The sequence below is a fragment of the Fistularia commersonii genome, chromosome 17, assembly GCF_037954325.1.
Source record: "Fistularia commersonii isolate RoL2024-O1a breed Wild chromosome 17, RoL_Fcom_v1.0, whole genome shotgun sequence".
Lineage (NCBI taxonomy): Eukaryota > Metazoa > Chordata > Actinopteri > Syngnathiformes > Fistulariidae > Fistularia > Fistularia commersonii.
This window is the reverse complement of record NC_141300.1, coordinates 3312840-3331164: the sequence shown is the minus strand read 5'-3', so window position 1 is coordinate 3331164 and position 18325 is coordinate 3312840. Positions and strand designations below refer to the sequence as shown.

Genomic DNA, 18325 nt, shown 5'->3' with positions numbered 1-18325 from the left:
TATTATATCAGTGAGTGAAAGGAGAACTTTATCGCCATCTATACCGCCCTAGGTTAGAGCTGTTTTGCACCGAGACAGTATATTTGCCTCAACCCCCATGTGTCCAGATATGATGACAAAAAGGAAGGTTTTTCCACAGAAGTAGTGGATACAGTAAATATCCAGCCACCACAGGTCTCACCACTTGACCTTGTGCCCAGATCCCATTTTGTCCAAGCTCCCAGGAGCTTATTTCTCTTTCCTGGCTAACCACTACTCCTCATACCTGTTACGGACCACCACCTGCATCATGTCTCGTCTGAGAACTGAGGGATGGCCGATGGACAATGTGTTAATGTCTCACAGCTTTATAGAGTTTGCTGCCTGCTCCATAGCTGCACTGTGATGCCTGCTTGGACAACCAGGTTGGTATTGGAATTCCCAAGGCTTAACACGACAACATTTCGCCCCCTCATATTCCTCCACAACAGATGATGTGGAGTTGCAGCTCCCCAGACCAGATTTAGAGCCAACTGAGTAGAAACTTGGATGAATGATCGACCATCTTTCTAGATGCTTGCTGGTCTTCTCAATGACCTCTACTGCAGTCAAGGGAAAGTGGCAGTGAAGAGCAAAATAAGCCTTTTGCAAGAGAACTTGCCTGAAAATAAAGAATATCAATCTTCTTTAAACATTCCTCAGTCTGCTTCACAGCCTCAGCAACAATGCGTCATCTTTCAGTGACGCATTGAAACACTTCCCCAGGCATTTTATTGGACTGCCTTCAATGGATGGAAAGACTTTACCCTGAACCTGGAGACTGAACTTGGTTAGATAAAACATTATTACTTTATTATTCCTGTGAAGGATAATTTATTTTACAGCCAGCAGGGAAAAACAAGTAACAAAGGGAAGACAAATAACAACACAAACAGAGTTTCCAAATATAACTGCCAGATTTCTCTGTGGGTCTAGATTATCACCATAGATTATGTCACCATAATCCATAATCCATATTCAGAAACGCCAGTCAGTAGAACTGAAGAAGCCTCTTGTGTGAGGGGTGAAACATCAAGTGAAGAAATTCAAGTCCAGTTGCCAAGAAAGAAAGATTTTGACAAGACTTCTCTTTGGTCTTCCACTAGACCTCCTGTCTGACAGCTCCAATTCCATTATCTGTGACCAAACCACCTCAGTCTGGCTTCTCTGACCGTCTCTCCAAAACATCTAACATGTGCTGTCCCTCTAATAGACTCATTACTGATCCTGTCCATCCTGGTCACCCCCAAAGAGAACCTTGGCGTCTTCATCTCTGCGACCTCTAGCTCTTCCTCATGTCTTTCCGTCACTGTAACTGTTTCTAGTCCATACAGCATCGCTTGTCTCACCACTGTCTTGTACACCTTTCCTTTCATTCTGGCTGATAGTCTTCTATTGAACAGTACCCCTGACACTTTTCTCCACCCACTCCAACCTGCTTGAACCTGTTTCTTTACCTCTTTTATACACTCTCCATTGCTTTGGACTGTTGGCCATAAGAACTTGAAATCCTCTGACGTCTTGATCTCCGCTCCCTGTAGCCTCACCGTTCCACGCGGGTTGCTCTCATTGACACACATATACTCTGTCTCACTGCGACTAACTTTCATTCCTCTCCTTTCCAGAGCATACCTCCACCTCTCAAGATTTTCCTCAACCTGTTCCCTGCTCTCACTACAGATCACAATGTCATCTGCAAACATCATGATCCATGGAGATTCCTGTCTAACCTCATCTGTCAGACTTTCTCTTTTCTTCTCTATTAGCATTCACTCTCAATACACTCTCACATACAACTACCTTGCAATCACTGATCTCTTTCAGATGACCTTGTCTATACAAAATGTGGTCTACCCGCATGCTTCCCCCTCCGCTTTTATAAGTTACTTTATGTTCCTGTCTTTTCAGGAAAAAAGTCTTCACTACAGCCATTTCCATCCTTTTTGCCTACAACCATCTGTTCCTCTGTGTTCCTATCCTGGATACCAAATCTGCCTATCAGATGATCCAAATCCGCCTATCAGTGATTGAACTCATTTCAGGACTTCTTCTCTTCTAACTCCCATCCCCCCTGTGGGTCATGGCCACTAACAACATAGAGTTCCAATTTCAGACTCATAAGTCTGACATTCTTTTCACCTCCTACTAACTCCTACTTCATTGCTCTTCCTGTCAGTACCATGATAGTAGAACTTAAAACCTGGTCCTAAGCTTCTAGCCTTTCTACTTTTCCACCTGGTGTCCTGGACACACAGTATATCCACCTCCTCTGCATCATGTCAACCAACTCTCTACCTTTTCCTGTTATTGTCCCAATATTCAAAGTCCCTAATCTCAGTCCAAGACTCTTGCCTTTCCTCTTCTCTCTCTGCTTCAAAACACACCTTCCTCCTCTCTTTCTTCGACCCACAGTAGCCCACTTGTACCCTGTAGGTTATGGCACCAATGGTGGTCGTTGTTAACCAGGATCTCGACTGATCTGGTATGAGATTCTTAGGTTTGTTTCACATATTGGGTTTTATGCCGGCTGTCCTTCCCGATGCAACCTTCTGCATTTATCTGGACTTGGAACCGGCTCAGGGAAACACTGACATGTGCCGCCCTAAGGTTTCCCTCCCCATCTACATATAATACTGTTAATGTCAGAGCTTTCATCTCAGACATTTGTGACCAATATTTTATGTTGACCTGCACCTTGACCTCCTCTGTTCTGTACAGTGTTGGGCCATGCATTTCACAACTAGGCCTTCAGTAGTACTCCATTTGTCAATCCACCTCTCAATAACTGTTTTATGGCTATAAAAACCATATTATTATGCAGAAATGCAGTGTAAAGAGCCATTACGTTGCAGCGATAACTCGTGTAGCACAATAAATGCTGCTGCGGAAGAAACAAACCTGGAGTGCACAAGTATCCTTCTATTACAGCTACAACTATGACTCACACCCTCGACCCTGAGTACAGGATCAAGAGAAGATGAATGGCTTGACCTGCAATGTCATTGGCTCGTTTCCAACTGGTAACATCTTCAAATCTGATAAAGCGCTCCTATGGTTTACAGTGTTCCCTGGAGCCTGTGAGCCAGGGGTACTGTTCATAGTTAGCGACTCAAAGTGATGGACAAATCCTTTCCTCCTCGCTGTAAGAGGCCTGATAGCTGTGAAATTGCTCAACCTTTCTTAATGATGTCCAGCCTTTCTTGAGAGGTTTGTCTTTAAAATGGCTTTGACAATATATCTGCAACCACATCGATTTTTTTCTCTTCCTTCAGCCATCATGGGTTGACAAATTAGCGATTATATCAACAAAAGCATACTTGTATTCATATAGCTTGCAACAGATGCAGCCTGCTACCTTTGGCTATCAAAGGGCGTGTGACACGCTGACGTTACCGCAAATGAAATCTGATTGGTTGAAGCAACAGGCTCCATCCATCCATCCATCCATCCATCCATCCATCCATCCATCCATCCATCCATCCATCTTCCCCTCCTTATCCATATTCCATATATCCATATATAGTCATATTGCAGGGGCAGTGAGGCCCATACCTCCCTCTACCCCACCACATGGTCCAGCTCCTCTTGGGGGACCAGCCTGGAGAGACAGTCCTTCCAGTGTGTCCTGGGTCTTCCCCGTGGTCTCCTCCCAGTTGGACATGCCTGGAATACCTCCTTTGGGAGGCATCCTGACCAGATGCTCGAGCCACCTAATCTGACTCCTCTCTATGCGGAGGAGCAACGGCTCTACTTCGAGCTCCTTCTGGATGACCGAACTTTTAACCCTTAGAGCAACAGCTTCATCGACACAAAGTTTTTGCTAGAGCGCCTGTGAATCTGATTCTGCCGGCCTCCAGGCAGATTTCTTTGACTTTGACCCTGCCTGGCAACAAATCATGTCTGAAATGTAATTGGTTAAATGCTTTAATATGAAAATACATGTCTGGAAGCAGCACAGCCAAGGGAAAAAACCTATGAAAGGAAGTGGATGGACGATTTGGAATTATTTAATAAGTATTCATGGAAAAAATATAATTAAAATCAGTCTGTGATTCAGATATTTTTTTAGGCCAGCAGAGAAGGCCTTGCAGGCCCCGATGGCCTGACTGAGCAAATTTTTATTGCCAACCTCAGAGAGAGAAGCTGCAACGATTTGAAATTTCAAACCTTGCTTTTTGGCTTGTTGTCATTGTCATTATTTGTATTCAAAGTAGTATTAAAAATCAAAAGAAAACCCAAACTAATTTAAAGCTTGGATTAAAGACTAATTTTCAGCAATTACTCTTAGGGGAAATAACTTTGTGCTGGTTATTACTTAAGAGGTAAATTGATATGCTGGCCACTTGGGACACCACACTCACGCTTTCTTGGACAACTTGGTGCTCCAACTCATGGTGAATTGAAATTGAAATTAAAGAATTAAACAAATTAAAGTAAAAAACAACCAACAAATGTAAACCACAAAAAAGAACCATAAAACAACAACAAAAAAAAACAAACAGTTTATCAGCGGACTCCTGACTGCCAACATTCTCTGGTGACCAGACGGAGGACACATGGGCCAAAATAGCATGCTTTTAATCCCAGACACAGCAGCACTAAACTAGCCGTAACTGCTGTGTTAAGGCACAAGCAACACGTTCTTGGTTAGGTCGTGCATGTGATGTGGAGCGCCTCAAAACACAAAGAGACAAGCCTTTTGTACTCAACATTTTCCACTTACCAGACTTGACACTCATTGAACTGGCTGTGTAACAGGAGAACTACTTTATAACTTCCACACCAACACCCTTTCGGCACTAAATACAGTTTATCCCTGAGAAAGTACAAGGACTTCAAGAAAAGATAATTGCCTAGCTTGAAATAGAAATTAACATTACAGGACAGAGATTATAGATTCATGTAATTATATTCATGATATTACTACATAAAATATAACATTGAAAAGATTGTCACGGCCACAGAGAGAAGAAGAGGCAGGGAGAGAAGTTCTGTCTAAAGTTTCTCAGGGTTCCAAAGGCAAGCATGTAAGTTTTATTGAATTATTTATCATGTCACGGTTTACATAAACTGCAGGGAGGAACGCTGTCCTTTTCCCTGAGGGCTCCTCTGTTAGTTATTGATTTAGTTGCTCTGTATGGACAATTTTGTGCTGAGTTGTAAAATAAAACAGAGAGAGGGTATTCATTTTATGTAGCATTAGTGTTGTCTTGGAGAGAGAGAGATCACACTAAACTCTGAGTCTGATTTCAATTTTTCGTACTTTTATTTTGCAAAAACAAGGAGGCATCACAGCACCAGTAAGAGCAACATTCAACATCACTTAAGTTCGGCACAAAGATAATGGTTACAGCTTTTGTTTCTGATGTTGAGCTTATTGTGTTTCTTTGTATCGCAAACAGCTTATTCCTGTAATTATAGGCAATAATGAACCTGAGCACCATCAGAATCGATTTAACAGTTACAAGTCTTCTGGCCAGATGACTAAGGTTGGATAATGAAGTAATTTCAGTTTCAGAATAAAATAAAGCATCTTTCGACTGTTTTTAACGCAACATGGGGTGCACAATTACCATTGAGCCAAAATTATCTGTTCCTATAACTGGATCAGACAATTAACACATAGACTGACCAAGAAAACAGTCTATTTTCTGTTTATATATACTTAATTAAAAGTGATAATCCTTACAGTACTTTTAAATGTATCCATATGTAGAATTACTAAAACTTTCGTCAAATATTGCAGCGTTCACATATGTATAGAAGATATATTTTACCTCTCAGTCATTACTGTTGGATTGAACTAAACCAGCAGCTTCCAGAGCACAGACATTTCATATGCTCTGTAGACATTTCTCATTGTAATAAGATTATTTAGTTTTGGATGTTATGCAATTGTGCAAAGATGTAACAACCACAACCTACTCTGTTGGTTGGATTTTGTGATAAAGCACTCAAGATCAAAGAGCAGGATATTTGAGCAATTTCCTCCCCAAAAAAGAGAGAAATATACAGAACCATATGGTTTTGATATATATATATATATATTTTTTTATTTTTTTTTGCTGACAGGCTCTCCACCCCAAATGTGTGTTGTTTCCTATTGTTTCTTTGGTTTAATGTTTAAAAGTCATCACCTACCTTTATTTCAAACAAACAACCAAACAAACAGACAACTACACAAAGAAACAAACAGAGACAGACAGAAAGACAGTCAGACAGACAGACAGACATAGACAAATGAGATTAAGAGCAATTTAAGAGTTATACCTATGAGCAATAAATTGTGTCGAACGTGAATGCAAATATATGCACCATGTGCGCAAATGCCTGGTCTGGGTTGTTTTGGACGTTGGGTGTCATCTAGTGGCTTCAGTAAGAGTTCAGGACTGAAAACGATCTATTCGCGTTTCTGAACTTCACCGTTACATGGCTGTTGCTATCAATGAGTCGAATGAAGTTTCTCAGAGCCAAAAATAAAATCAAAAATCTTGTTTGCTGACTGGTATCTTATACATACATACAATTGTTTCATTAAATGTGATCCTGTAAGCCCGATATAATAGTACTGTAATGCATTCTTTAAATACTGTGTACATACTTTCAAACAGCGATTTTACATTTTGTCTGCACGATTTGCTGTTGTTTTACCTGTGGCACCCTCATTCACCCTTGGATTATTTCGCAAATAAACTGGCTCTGACCGTAAAGACATAAAATGATGTGATTTCTTTCTCTTTTTGATATATTTGGTAAAGAGTTGTTGTGCTACTCTGTCCCTCTCTTAAAATCTATGCTTCAGCCTTTCACAGAAATCAGACCAAGACAAAAAAAAGCACTCTTTCTTTGGCTGTAAATATTACATTAAATGCATCAGACTTGTCTTCCAGAGGACTTTGTGACTGCGGAGAGACCTGAAAACAGGGATGAGCAAAGAGGAGGTAGAAACTTTAGGTCTGGTACGAAGGCCAAACCCGACCCAGGATCAGACGGTGATGAGAAAATATCAAACAAGACTGTTGATATTATATTAGGTGTTGTTTTAAGATTGGGGTGAGACTGAGGTCAGGTCAATCTGAGAGCAGATAAACTAAAAAAAAATGTAAAAACTTAAACAGAATTACAAATTAGGGGCATCCGTGTATGCTGAAGATCTTCATCCTAGGTGCTTGTGATGATGTTTTTCGTACCCTACAGCATTGTTCGTATTAGTACCTGTCGGGAAAAGCCAACTTCAGTTTCTGATTCAGTAATTAGTACATGGTTTAGAGTGATCCATACTACCTCTCTTACCTAAGTAGTCCTTGTAATCCTTAAAATATTTGTGCCTTAGTCCCCGTCCATCTGTAAATGATAACAATTACATGAGAACAAATGATAACTATGTCGTATCCTTTAGACAAACAGCTATAATGTTGACGTAAATAGTAATAAATCTATGCAAATGTAAAACTCAAAATATTTTAAAACTATTTGACGCTGCTGCTAACTTTTGGGATATTCCACATGTGGCTTGAGAAAAAATATAAAACATAATACAAATAATAAAAGTGAGCCATCTTCTTGTTTTTACTCGATCGTAACCTATTATATATGTAAACAGGTTACAGTTTTTTCTTGACAGCAGTTTAGCAGTGCAAAATATTACATGAATGGGCCACAATAAACATTGACTGGGTTTTCTCAAATTTTCTCGAGTTTAACCCGTTACAAAGTGTGATTTCGCATGTGAGTAGTATTAAAACTGTACTGATCAATTTAAATATGTGTTGGCAATCAATACACTAAATATAGTTGCAATAGAAGTAATAGTTTTCCTTTCCGCTATTCCCTTCAGGGTTCCTCACAGAGAACAATCTGACTGTCTAACCCTATCCTCTGCACCCTCTTTGCTTATCTAATTTAACTTAATATCCCCTTTCACTGCAACCATAAATCTTCTCTTTTGCGTAATAGTAGTAAAAGTGTGCAAGAAATGGCACATTGATTATTCACATTTTTTTGATTTAATGCTTTTATTATGATTCACGCAATATAAAATCATTTATGGCCCAAATCTGTATTTGATTATTTATGGGACGGCACAAATAAATATATCATTTTGGCTTTACACTGTATTATAAAAGATATAAAAAGCATGATCTTAGTGTGTCTGGATGAATAGAAAAATTATATGAGGGATACTGAGATGTTTGTTCAGACTGTTTTTCTAATGTTATACTCTAAGCTATACCTTGGATATGGGTCAATGTTCTTGGAAACAGTCATTGAAGCACCCTAAGGCGAAGCTTACAATGCAGATCAAAACAACAACATTCCTTCTTCTCTCAGCTGCATGAGTAGTTAGGTCAAAAGTAAATATTTTCATGAATATGAAAAGGAATTTTTATGAGAAGATAAACAAGCGAATAGTTCTGGAAAAAAAAAAAAAAAATAAAGCAAGATTGGAAATGGAATAGCCTGTGGTCCAATATTTATCATAACTATGTAAATCCCCCTCTCTTACCAGAGTTGCCGCGCTGCTTGATACATTGACCCCGATTAGGGATGCCAGCTGCAGGGTTTCCTGGGTTGATGATATGGCACTCATAGCCCGTAGGACAATGGAGAGGCTCATCTCCATCCTCAGTTGTACTGCAGGCCTCAGCTAGTGGGCAGAATATATACTGTGCATTAAAGGAACAAACACATTTGAAATGTACATTAACAAGAAAACAAATGACACTTTGAGGGCCAAATGTGATTTACATACAGTAATCAAACTGTATTTGGATATGAAGTGTGAGTGAAAATTTCAAAAGGTCTTGCCTTTCCCATTCTGTTACTGTGTGCCCAATTTTATTTCCTTCTACTTTTTTGTGTCATATTCAACAAGAAAAGGCTGCTCTGCAGGTTTTTGAATCCACTTGAAGGTAAATTGATGATTATTGTAAACAGTTTCCCTGCCCACAGTAGACTGCAGAGGACCGTAATAAATAAAACAATTGAAAAAACACGAATTATCTGATATACATTTCCAAAATTCTTTTAAATATGTTTGATGAAAAATGGGTAAATAAAATCTTATTTGCTGAAAGTTTTACTTTTGAATTTATTCAATACGTTTCATGTCAGTATAAATACAACACTAAGTGAAACTAGAATAGACAAAAAAATCACTTTAAAAAGAAAAAAAGAAAACATTTTTTTGGATCAGGGTATCAAAAATTGATAATGTCAAATTGAAAGGTTAAATATATAATATTTGTTCATATAATGTGTATGCTAACTGAAATTAAGAGGCACATTTTTAGCCATGTTTTTCTTTTATCCAAGGCCTCTTTAGTCTTCCATATAGGTCAGTTGTGTACTCACCCTGCAGAACTTCCTCTGGACCATCAAGTAGCCAGCCATTGCCACCTAGCCACCGAGGCTTGGGCTGAACCAGCCAGTCAAGCACTGGTCAAAAGTCACACAACAACATGGGAAATTATGACTGATCATTGCAAAATCCATTCTGTGATCAATGATACATCTGGTTCTCCTGGTCACCTGGTGGTGGTTGAACAGACTCCAGGCAGGCATAGATGCAACCATTGTAGCAACAGCGTTTATGGCGCTCACACTCCGAGTCTGATCGGCAGCCTGGCACCTCACAAGCTCGCTCTGGAAGCATCTGGGGTGGTGGTGGGCATCTGTCATTTTTCTGGTGCTGCGTAGACTGGGGATGGTTGGGGTACTCATAGTCCTGACAGTCAGAAAACAAAAAAAAAAAAAAAAAATGACATTAGTTGTTTCCCTCTTTCCTGGCATGTGCAGTCCTTTGTATCAGACGATTTTATCATTAGTTTCAGTGGCTCTACCAAGTCATTCAGCTTTAGAGTAAAGAAAATATTGACTTGCAAACTCAGTACCTTTACAGAGGTTGCATAGGGATAAAGCAGTGTTTCCCAACCTTTTTTGAGCCACGGCACATATTTTACATTAGAAAAATCACACGACACACCACCAAATAAATATGTCAAAAACATTTTTTATCGAATTAGAATGAAACCGTATATCTAATATATATTAGATTTCACACTAAGTAAACATAATATCTGTAGATTCGTCAAGTTGCAAGGCAAATTTCCCACTGATGTGCAACTTTTCCAGAACACTTTTTTCAATATCTGAAGACATGTCATCAATATGTCTGAGAACACGGGCTATTTCTTTATCAATGCCAGCATTTCTTCTACAGTGATTTTGCCGGCAGGTAGTATTAATGTTTTGCTACGGTGTGTGGCTGTTTGGATTTAGAGATGAGTTCGGCAACTTTCTAGCAAGCTTTCACTGCTTTCTCACTCGTCTTGGTAGTTTTCAACAATGCTGCCTGTTTGTTTACGCAGATACAAGTACTTTTTATTTTATAAATGTATCACGCAAAGCGTCACTAATCACTCAGATACACAGATGCACAGGTTAATTCACTACCCGTTGCCATCGAATGGGGGCGCGCTGCCCACATAGACATAGGAAGACACATTATTTGCGTTGGATAAATAATTTTCGGACCAATCAGGTGAAAGTGGGCATCTTTCCACGGCACACCTGATGATCTCTCACGGCACACTAATGTGCCGCGGCACGGTGGTTGGGAAACACTGGGATAGAGGATTCTCCTGTTCATTTTATAAATCTTTCTCTCATGTGTACCACTTAATATTTCAGTTAGTTTCTGATGTGGTGAGTACACTGCTTTTGGGTTTAAGATAAAACCTCCAAGTCACTTCAACACACTACAAGTTGATAATAGAGTTTAATATTGTTCTGTGCACCACTAGATGGCAGGCTTTTAAAAACTCAGAATAGATTTGTTGGAAAGCGCTCTGGTGACTTAAATTGAGCATGCACGTCTGCCTGTCTGCAAACATATTGACCTGCGCTGAGAAGATTATTTAAGTTGGGTGAAAACAATACCCTGATGAATCTGAAAGTAGGCGACATAATCTGTGCGCTAAGCTACAACACATACCATACAGGGTTTGATAACCTTAAATGATGATTTTTGTTCTGACTTGCATCATGCTCTTTGACACGCATGCACTTTTTTCTGCAGCATTACTGAGTAGGGGCCAACATAATGGGATCTTTCATATCGTTTCTGTATAGAAGCTGCAGGACTGCACTGGTCTTTTTTTAAGATAAGATACTAGTTTATTGATTCCCAAAGGGAAAATTTGTTAAAATTCATGTAAAGAAATATCTAGGATGCTGGATATGGGTTTAGTTACATGGTTCTGTACGGTGTCACAGGTTTTGTTTTCCATAGTATCCATCATTTATTGTATTGTATGTATTTACTTGTATTGACTTCGATATAGGCATGCACACTATTTTGATCCAATTTCCATTTTATTCACTTATGTTTTTATTATCATTATTTCTAATTTTTACAGCAGATTTTATGTGTTGCTGTAACTGTTCTTTACACAAGTCACTGAGTAACCAAACAAAATTAACTGCATATATATCAAGGTCATTTATTGATTGTCAGATAGATGCAAGCACTTGTATAGATACATACAAGTAAAATCAAGATCTGATTCATAAAGTACTCTTCATAAACTCACATGAGTTCAAAAAGGGAAAAAGTCAGGATTCCAGCACATTATGCCATTACTGGAAATTAATGAACAGAATTGCAAGCAAACAAACTAAACTTCCTAACAAAAGGAAGTTTAGATAACCGGGGATCTTCCAGCTTTAGTGTGGAATTATGAATTGTGGAGTAAAATCCATTTGTGGCAGCAGTGGGATATTGTAGTGAGTAAGTCTTGCGAACAGTAGAATGTAGGTCTCGTGATAATCGGGGGGACAAACCGGGTGCAGTTTGGACACAATTATCTAAGTGCTACACCAGTGATCTCAGGCAATCGCCCAAAGGGGTTTTGTCATCACTGAAATGAGACTCTTACAGTGGAGAATAATCTTGATAAACATGAAGGAAACATGTAACATGTAACATGAAAAGCAGAACACACACACATATTCCTATGAATGCTATGCAAGTATGAGTAGGGTCATATATGTATATGTATCATCTCATTTAATCCATCAAAATGTTTAGTGCCACAAGGTTTGACATCCATCATAAAGCATCCACAAACTTGGCTCCTGGGCAGCGCTCATATCTGTTACACTGTCGGCCTGCTTTTTGATGCAAGGGGGGGTTGCCATGGTGCACATCCTGAGGTCTATCACACAATCCTGCACACTCTCTGATCTTGAATATTTCTTTTTTACACTTCTGTCTGCCATGCAACTCTCCCATGGAGACAGTGCCAAAGCGCTCGTAAATCTGTGGCCATTTATCATTTCTGCCTCGATTTTATGGACTTGATGTTCTTTTTCTTTCTCCAGGTGTCTTGCGTCTGTTTTTGATGTGGTATGTACCATTAGCTTGTTAGAACATGTAATAAGCTCTTGTGTTCAATTTGGAATTTTGGGTTCAGGTTTTATCTACTTCTACGTCTACTTCCTTGTTGTGGATATAATTCTATGTAATGTTATGTTTCAACCAGAGTTCATAATTTGAATTTATTTCTCCCTCTGTGATCGTGTGTAAATTTGCGGTCTCGTGACTTCCTGTTTTAGTTTAATAATTACTTTGTTTAGAGCCATGTTCTTGTACACTTCCTGTCCTTGTTTTCTTTCTCCATATGTAATTACCCTTCCTGCTTTAATGTAGTTCCCTTATGCCAGTTTTTCATTCCCTTTCAACAAAGCCCATCCCTAACTTCTTTCAATATTTTTCTTGCATCTGTTTTGTGTTGTGTGATTAGTTGGGTTCAATGTAATTTATTATTTTTATCTTTCTCAGATCAGATTTGAACACATTATTTGATCTGGAAGACAGACACACTGTTATTTGCAGCATTGTCTCTATTTTGTTGCTTGATATGCCTCTTATTCTGATATTTTTGCTGATGTGTTATCCTCTTTTTTTCCAGTTCAATGCAATTGTATGTTCTGCACACCCTGCCCTCATCCTTGGGCATCTGTGGTACTTCTCTTGCCTTCAGACTAAAATCGTGCTGGTTGTTTATAAATTACACATACGATCTGACCCTCAGTCACAGAATGCACTGTATGCACCCATACTATCGAGGTCAAGATCATGAATGACCATACCCATGCAAAACAAGAAACAGCGCTCCCATGTCTAAATGAAGAACACATCTGGTTAGCTTTTGGGCTGTCAAGAGTCATTACCCCTTTCTTCACAGCAAGTTAGTTTGACAGAGAAATGGTGAGACTGAAAGACAGCAGGCGAGAGTAAGAGTGAGGTTAAAACCCAGCAAGGCTATTGCGAATAAAGAAAGAATTACATATTTGAACATATTGTATGTGTCACCTCAACAAATTTGAGATGTGTAATTAAATATTAAAGTTAAACAATATATTCAGGATACATTTAATCAAAATTCAAGGGCAATTTGGGGTGCAAATTATTTATAGATTTGATGTTATGTCACATGATATAGCAGAAGCAGGTCTCTGTGTAGAGACTGCGGGGTCTGGCAACACTTAAGGTAGTCAAAATTATACATTATTTCAAAGCTTATCATGTTTGCTTAGTTTGCATTTAGACAATTAAAATTATACCTCTGATATCACATTTGCAGGGTTGGTTGTCTTTTTGGTATATGTTTCAAAAGATAACTTGTTACAGGAAGGCAAAACACAGTGATCTGCACTAGAAATAGGGGTGAAAGAACAGGTTGATATCGACCGATAGGACTTTTCCTGTTTAGATACACACATCATGTAAAAGATCTACTGACATTGCAACACCCACACACACACACACACACACACACACACACACACACACACACACACACACACACCAATCATTAATTGCCATTTACAGTGTTTCCAATGTCTGATCGGTCATTTTTTACATGTTACACAAATAACATAATGAAAAATGATGTGGAGGTGTTTCGAATGTCAAACAGGCAACATATGACTGAGCTTGACTTCAAATACAGTTTATACATTCACAATCATGCTTATTTTCATCCTTTTCTTGAGCGGCTGTTGTGTTACCTGTGGGTTTAGGACTCTTACACAAAGGTTACTGTTTTAATCAAAGTCAGAGAGTCAGCATGATCAAATTTTTCCACCCTCTTCTGTGAACTATTATACACATATAGACGCATAATAGCCGCATAATACCCTTGGCTTGAAAATGCTGCGTAAAAGGGGCCATTATTTGATGCGCTGGCCAATTATCAGAATAAGAGTAGCATGTATGGAAAAGTGCATGCAAAGTATTGTCATTAGCTTGTCATTAAAGCAGTTAAATTCAATTTTTTTGCCGACAAACAACCACATCAAAATAGCATACTCTACAGTTCTGATAAATTATTATTAATGGAAATACTAAAGCAGACATGGATTCTGTCTCTGTGTATGGCACCATGTTTATTATCAAATGTCCTGTACTCTAACTGCTGAACAAGATGAGTTTCCTGTTTGAAATACCATTTGACTGTGTTAATGGGTATCAGTAGACAGTTATCTTTAAGCTGAATAACTTATATAACTTACATAATAGAGTATATAGAGAGAGTTGGTTAACAGTACATATCATGGTTGGAGTCTTAACCCCTTAACTGCCCCAGTAGGTTAAGGGGGTTCAGGGGCCTTACCACTATATAGTTAAAAGTTTAAAATAAGAGGTGGAACAGATACACTTCATCATTAGAATCAGGTCTGATATTGACAGAATTCATTCACCAGATACCAGGTAACACAACCACATGCACAATCCCAAATATCTGCAGGATCACAATCACCAGCTTTTTGTTTTGTTCCCTGCAAAATAAAAGTAGACAGTCTGCATTAGCTGATGTGGAATGGTTTATCTTTTCCATCATCTTAAACATTTGTGTGTTTAATTGAATCATTCAAACAGAGACATGAAGTAACTTGCTTGAGAAAAAACAAAAAACAAAAAAATGAAATAAAAATGATTAGTAGATGTGCACCATGTGCACGGTGACCCAAAGTCAATCTGCTCAAAAGACATTCCAACAGTGTCAAATCTAATAGCAAGGACAGTCCAAATCACATTTACTGTATTCTGTACTGTATTTACTATAATTCGTTATCAGATAAATGACCCTGCTGCAGTCTGGAACTGTATTTTTTATTCTTTTTATCTCCAATTTGCTACCCGGTGATCATAAACTATCTAAATCATAGTGTCAGGCGTATGCTGAAAGACAGTCACTGTGTGGATTGTTGTGTGTCTTTGAAGAAATTAAGTGCAATAGATGCAAGGACAAGAAGTTATTTGTGTGTGTGTGTGTGTGTGTGTGTGTGTGTGTGTGTGTGTGTGTGTGTGTGTGTGTATGTGTGTGTGTGTGTGTTGGGGGCAGCTGTTTCGACATGTTCAAAGTACAGTAGCTTTGAAGCAGAGTCCCGTGAGTTCACTGCTTTCAGTTCATCCTGACAGTAGGAAAAGAAGTCATAGGATATTTTTTAAAAGGAAAATGGAGGATTATATTGCAGGAGTTGCATGGGTGAACAGAGAACTAAAAAGGAGGAACTGGGGCAACAATTTTGGATGATGGAAGAGAATTAATCAGTGAAAATAGAAGGGATTTGGGTCAGTGAGGGCATAACCTTGTCAGAAAGTGAGAACATTAAAGCATAAGAGGGTGCAGAGTTGAGGCAATAGTGAAAGGGAAGGCAAACATGCTACAGTGCACATTTGTTAAAGATGACTAATCAGCTAGGCTGAACTGAGTTAACAAGCAGGGGCCCACTGCGTGAGTGCAGTTCCTGCCCACTACACTAGTAATCCACAACACACACACACACACACACAATGAGACGATGATTTTTCAAATTAAGTGTGCCCCTCAGTTACTCATATGGAAATGTGACATGGACGACTTATTCCGACCTGTTGCACAGTCTGATCCTCCAATCCTCATCAGGAACTAAGTGAGTCTCTAGTCTGTGGAGATTATTCAAGCTCTAAAATCAGAGCATCTTCATTTTTTTTTTCTTTAAGTCTTCTCTTGCCAGTGGCAGCTTTTTCTTCCCTAGTTTTTAAGCAATCTTGCTTTTTAATCATTACAAAGTGATTGAAAAAGTGCATCAAAGATAAATGAACTCAGCTAAAAATACAATTGTGTGTGTTAATAGCAACTACTGAAATAATGTAAATAGCAGACAGGCAGTTCATTTAACTTTCTAGGAAAAGATTTAAGGATAAAGGAAAGACTTTGGCTATTCGAGTTTTGATTTTGTAATTAAAAAAATAGATTAAAAAAAAAACAGAGTGACAAGTTGAGGGTAAGTGAGCCTTTTGTTTCAGATAAACAAAAACCAAAAACCAAAAAGAACAAATAAATAATTATCAGTATTCAAAACCAAAGACTAATATTTAAAAGTTTGCAATTGGAAAACTGCAATTTTATTTTTTGAAAGCTTTTTTCAGTTCAATATGTAGGGTTTGGATGTGCTTGTTGTGTATCTTATTTTAACAGATCATTTTTTGATTCTTGATGAAGATCTTGACAAACACTGGTAAATATTATTGCTTCTTTTGTTAAGCTTTGAATGAATTGTTTGGCTATGTCTATTTTCTATTTACTATCTATTTCTACTTTCCTCTTCGAATGATATTAATTATCTGTTTGTCGTCTGAGGGATCGTTTATCATACCTCAGCTTCAGATATCTGAAGGATCGCTTGGAATCTGGTGGAAAGCCAAACAAAAATGTTGACTACACATTTGGGGCTTCCATTTCTAAAAGTTGAAATTGATATTGAACAATCTCGCCAAGCAAAAAAAAAAGATGAAAAATTGAGCTTTTTGACGTACTCTTTTCAGCAGGCCCTTCCCTGCTATAAGCTGTCTGCCTGTTATAAACCGAGAATGCTATCAACACAGGTGTGTTAATATCACAAATCAACAAATTTCAGTCTTGACTAAAGCTCTCTAAAGGTGCCTCAATTGTTATTCTGTCTGTTAGGAAAGCAAAGTAACAGGGTAGTGTGCTTTCATTTGATATGCTATGCACCTGTCTGTGTAGACGGTAAGGTAACAAGGCAGTTAAGGTTTCTTTTTGGAACATATGACTCATTATACTGAAAGTTTTTTGGTCATTAACCATTCCTAGTCATTAAATGAATGGTAATGCATGATGAATACAGTAGCTCCCAGCAAAAAAAGTAAATGAACATATCTTTATCTCCCCGCCCTTCTTTCATTAGTTCTCTCTGTAGTTCTATCAAATCCAGCCGTACAGACAGACAGACAGACAGGCAGACTGACAGAAAGATAAAACCACTCCAGGTCTAAGGTCATTTGCAACATCTCCCACTTCAGCTACACAACTCCTATCACAGTGCAAAAAATAGCTCTCTGTAACAGTACAAGTATTGTACTGTGCTGCTGTGAGCTTTCATTTACATCCACTCTCATGAAGACTGAAAAATACAATATGTACTTAGTAAACCAAGATTTTGGCAGGCTTACCTTTTGGTTGAGTCCTCTTTTCCTAATTTTTCTGGCATAATTTCCTGTGGATAGGACCAACAGGGACAACAGTAGCACCAGACAGCCTGGCATTGTCTGCAAAGAGCTTCTACAACACAACTCTGAAAGCTTTCTGTCACCCTCCCCCTTTCTTGTCGAATAGGTATTCCTTGTTCCTGTGTTTTTCCAAAGTTTGCCGTCCAAGTTTTTGGTATGTTCTCTGCGTTGGCTTTCCAGCTGAAGCACTGACTCTCTAGTGCTCATGTGAAGCCAGAGATTACACAAGCCCTCTCCTTTCAACAGGACCTGCCTTTATATCTGCCTGAGGAAAAGTGCTCGGCAGAATGACACAATAGAAGGGAAGGAAGGGAAAAGAAGATAGGGTGGCTGCAGAAATGAATGGAGGCAATTTGGAGGGAGAAATGAAAGAGGTAGAATAGTCAGAGGAAGGAAGAAACAGCAGCTGTGCATCAGTTGTTGAAAGTGTAGGCTGTCTGCTGGCATAGTGTGTGCACATGTCTCGTGAAAAGAGGAGGGAGGGGATGATGATCGGGAGGGGATAGTGGTCGAGAGGGCATTGTGTGAGACCTCCCCCCTTGCACCCTTGTCTTATCTTACAGCACATCTGGGGATCTTTATGGGAATTTCACAAAACTAAGTTGGTGTTACATATTTTACAGTGGTGTGGTTTTGCTCTGAATGTCTTAAAGGAGAAAAAAACAAATAGGTCTGCCAAAAAGGAGGTTAAAAGAATCCGTCTGATTTCGTCCCTATGGCTCA

At 38.8% G+C, this 18325-nt stretch overlaps 1 protein-coding gene across 1 annotated transcript; it reads right to left on the bottom strand.

Annotated features, from left to right (window-relative positions):
- Nucleotides 1-5266: 5266 nt before the first annotated feature.
- Nucleotides 5267-18023, bottom strand: wfdc1 (WAP four-disulfide core domain 1). The gene is made up of 6 exons (XM_086163343.1): nucleotides 17546-18023; nucleotides 9550-9745; nucleotides 9373-9456; nucleotides 8525-8665; nucleotides 7312-7362; nucleotides 5267-7233 (listed from the first exon to the last, which is right to left on the bottom strand). Exons 1-6 carry the CDS (start codon nucleotides 17807-17809, stop codon nucleotides 7175-7177), a joined length of 795 nt encoding a protein of 264 aa, XP_086019469.1. The 5' UTR covers nucleotides 17810-18023; the 3' UTR covers nucleotides 5267-7174.
- Between the last annotated feature and the right edge of the window lie 302 nt (nucleotides 18024-18325).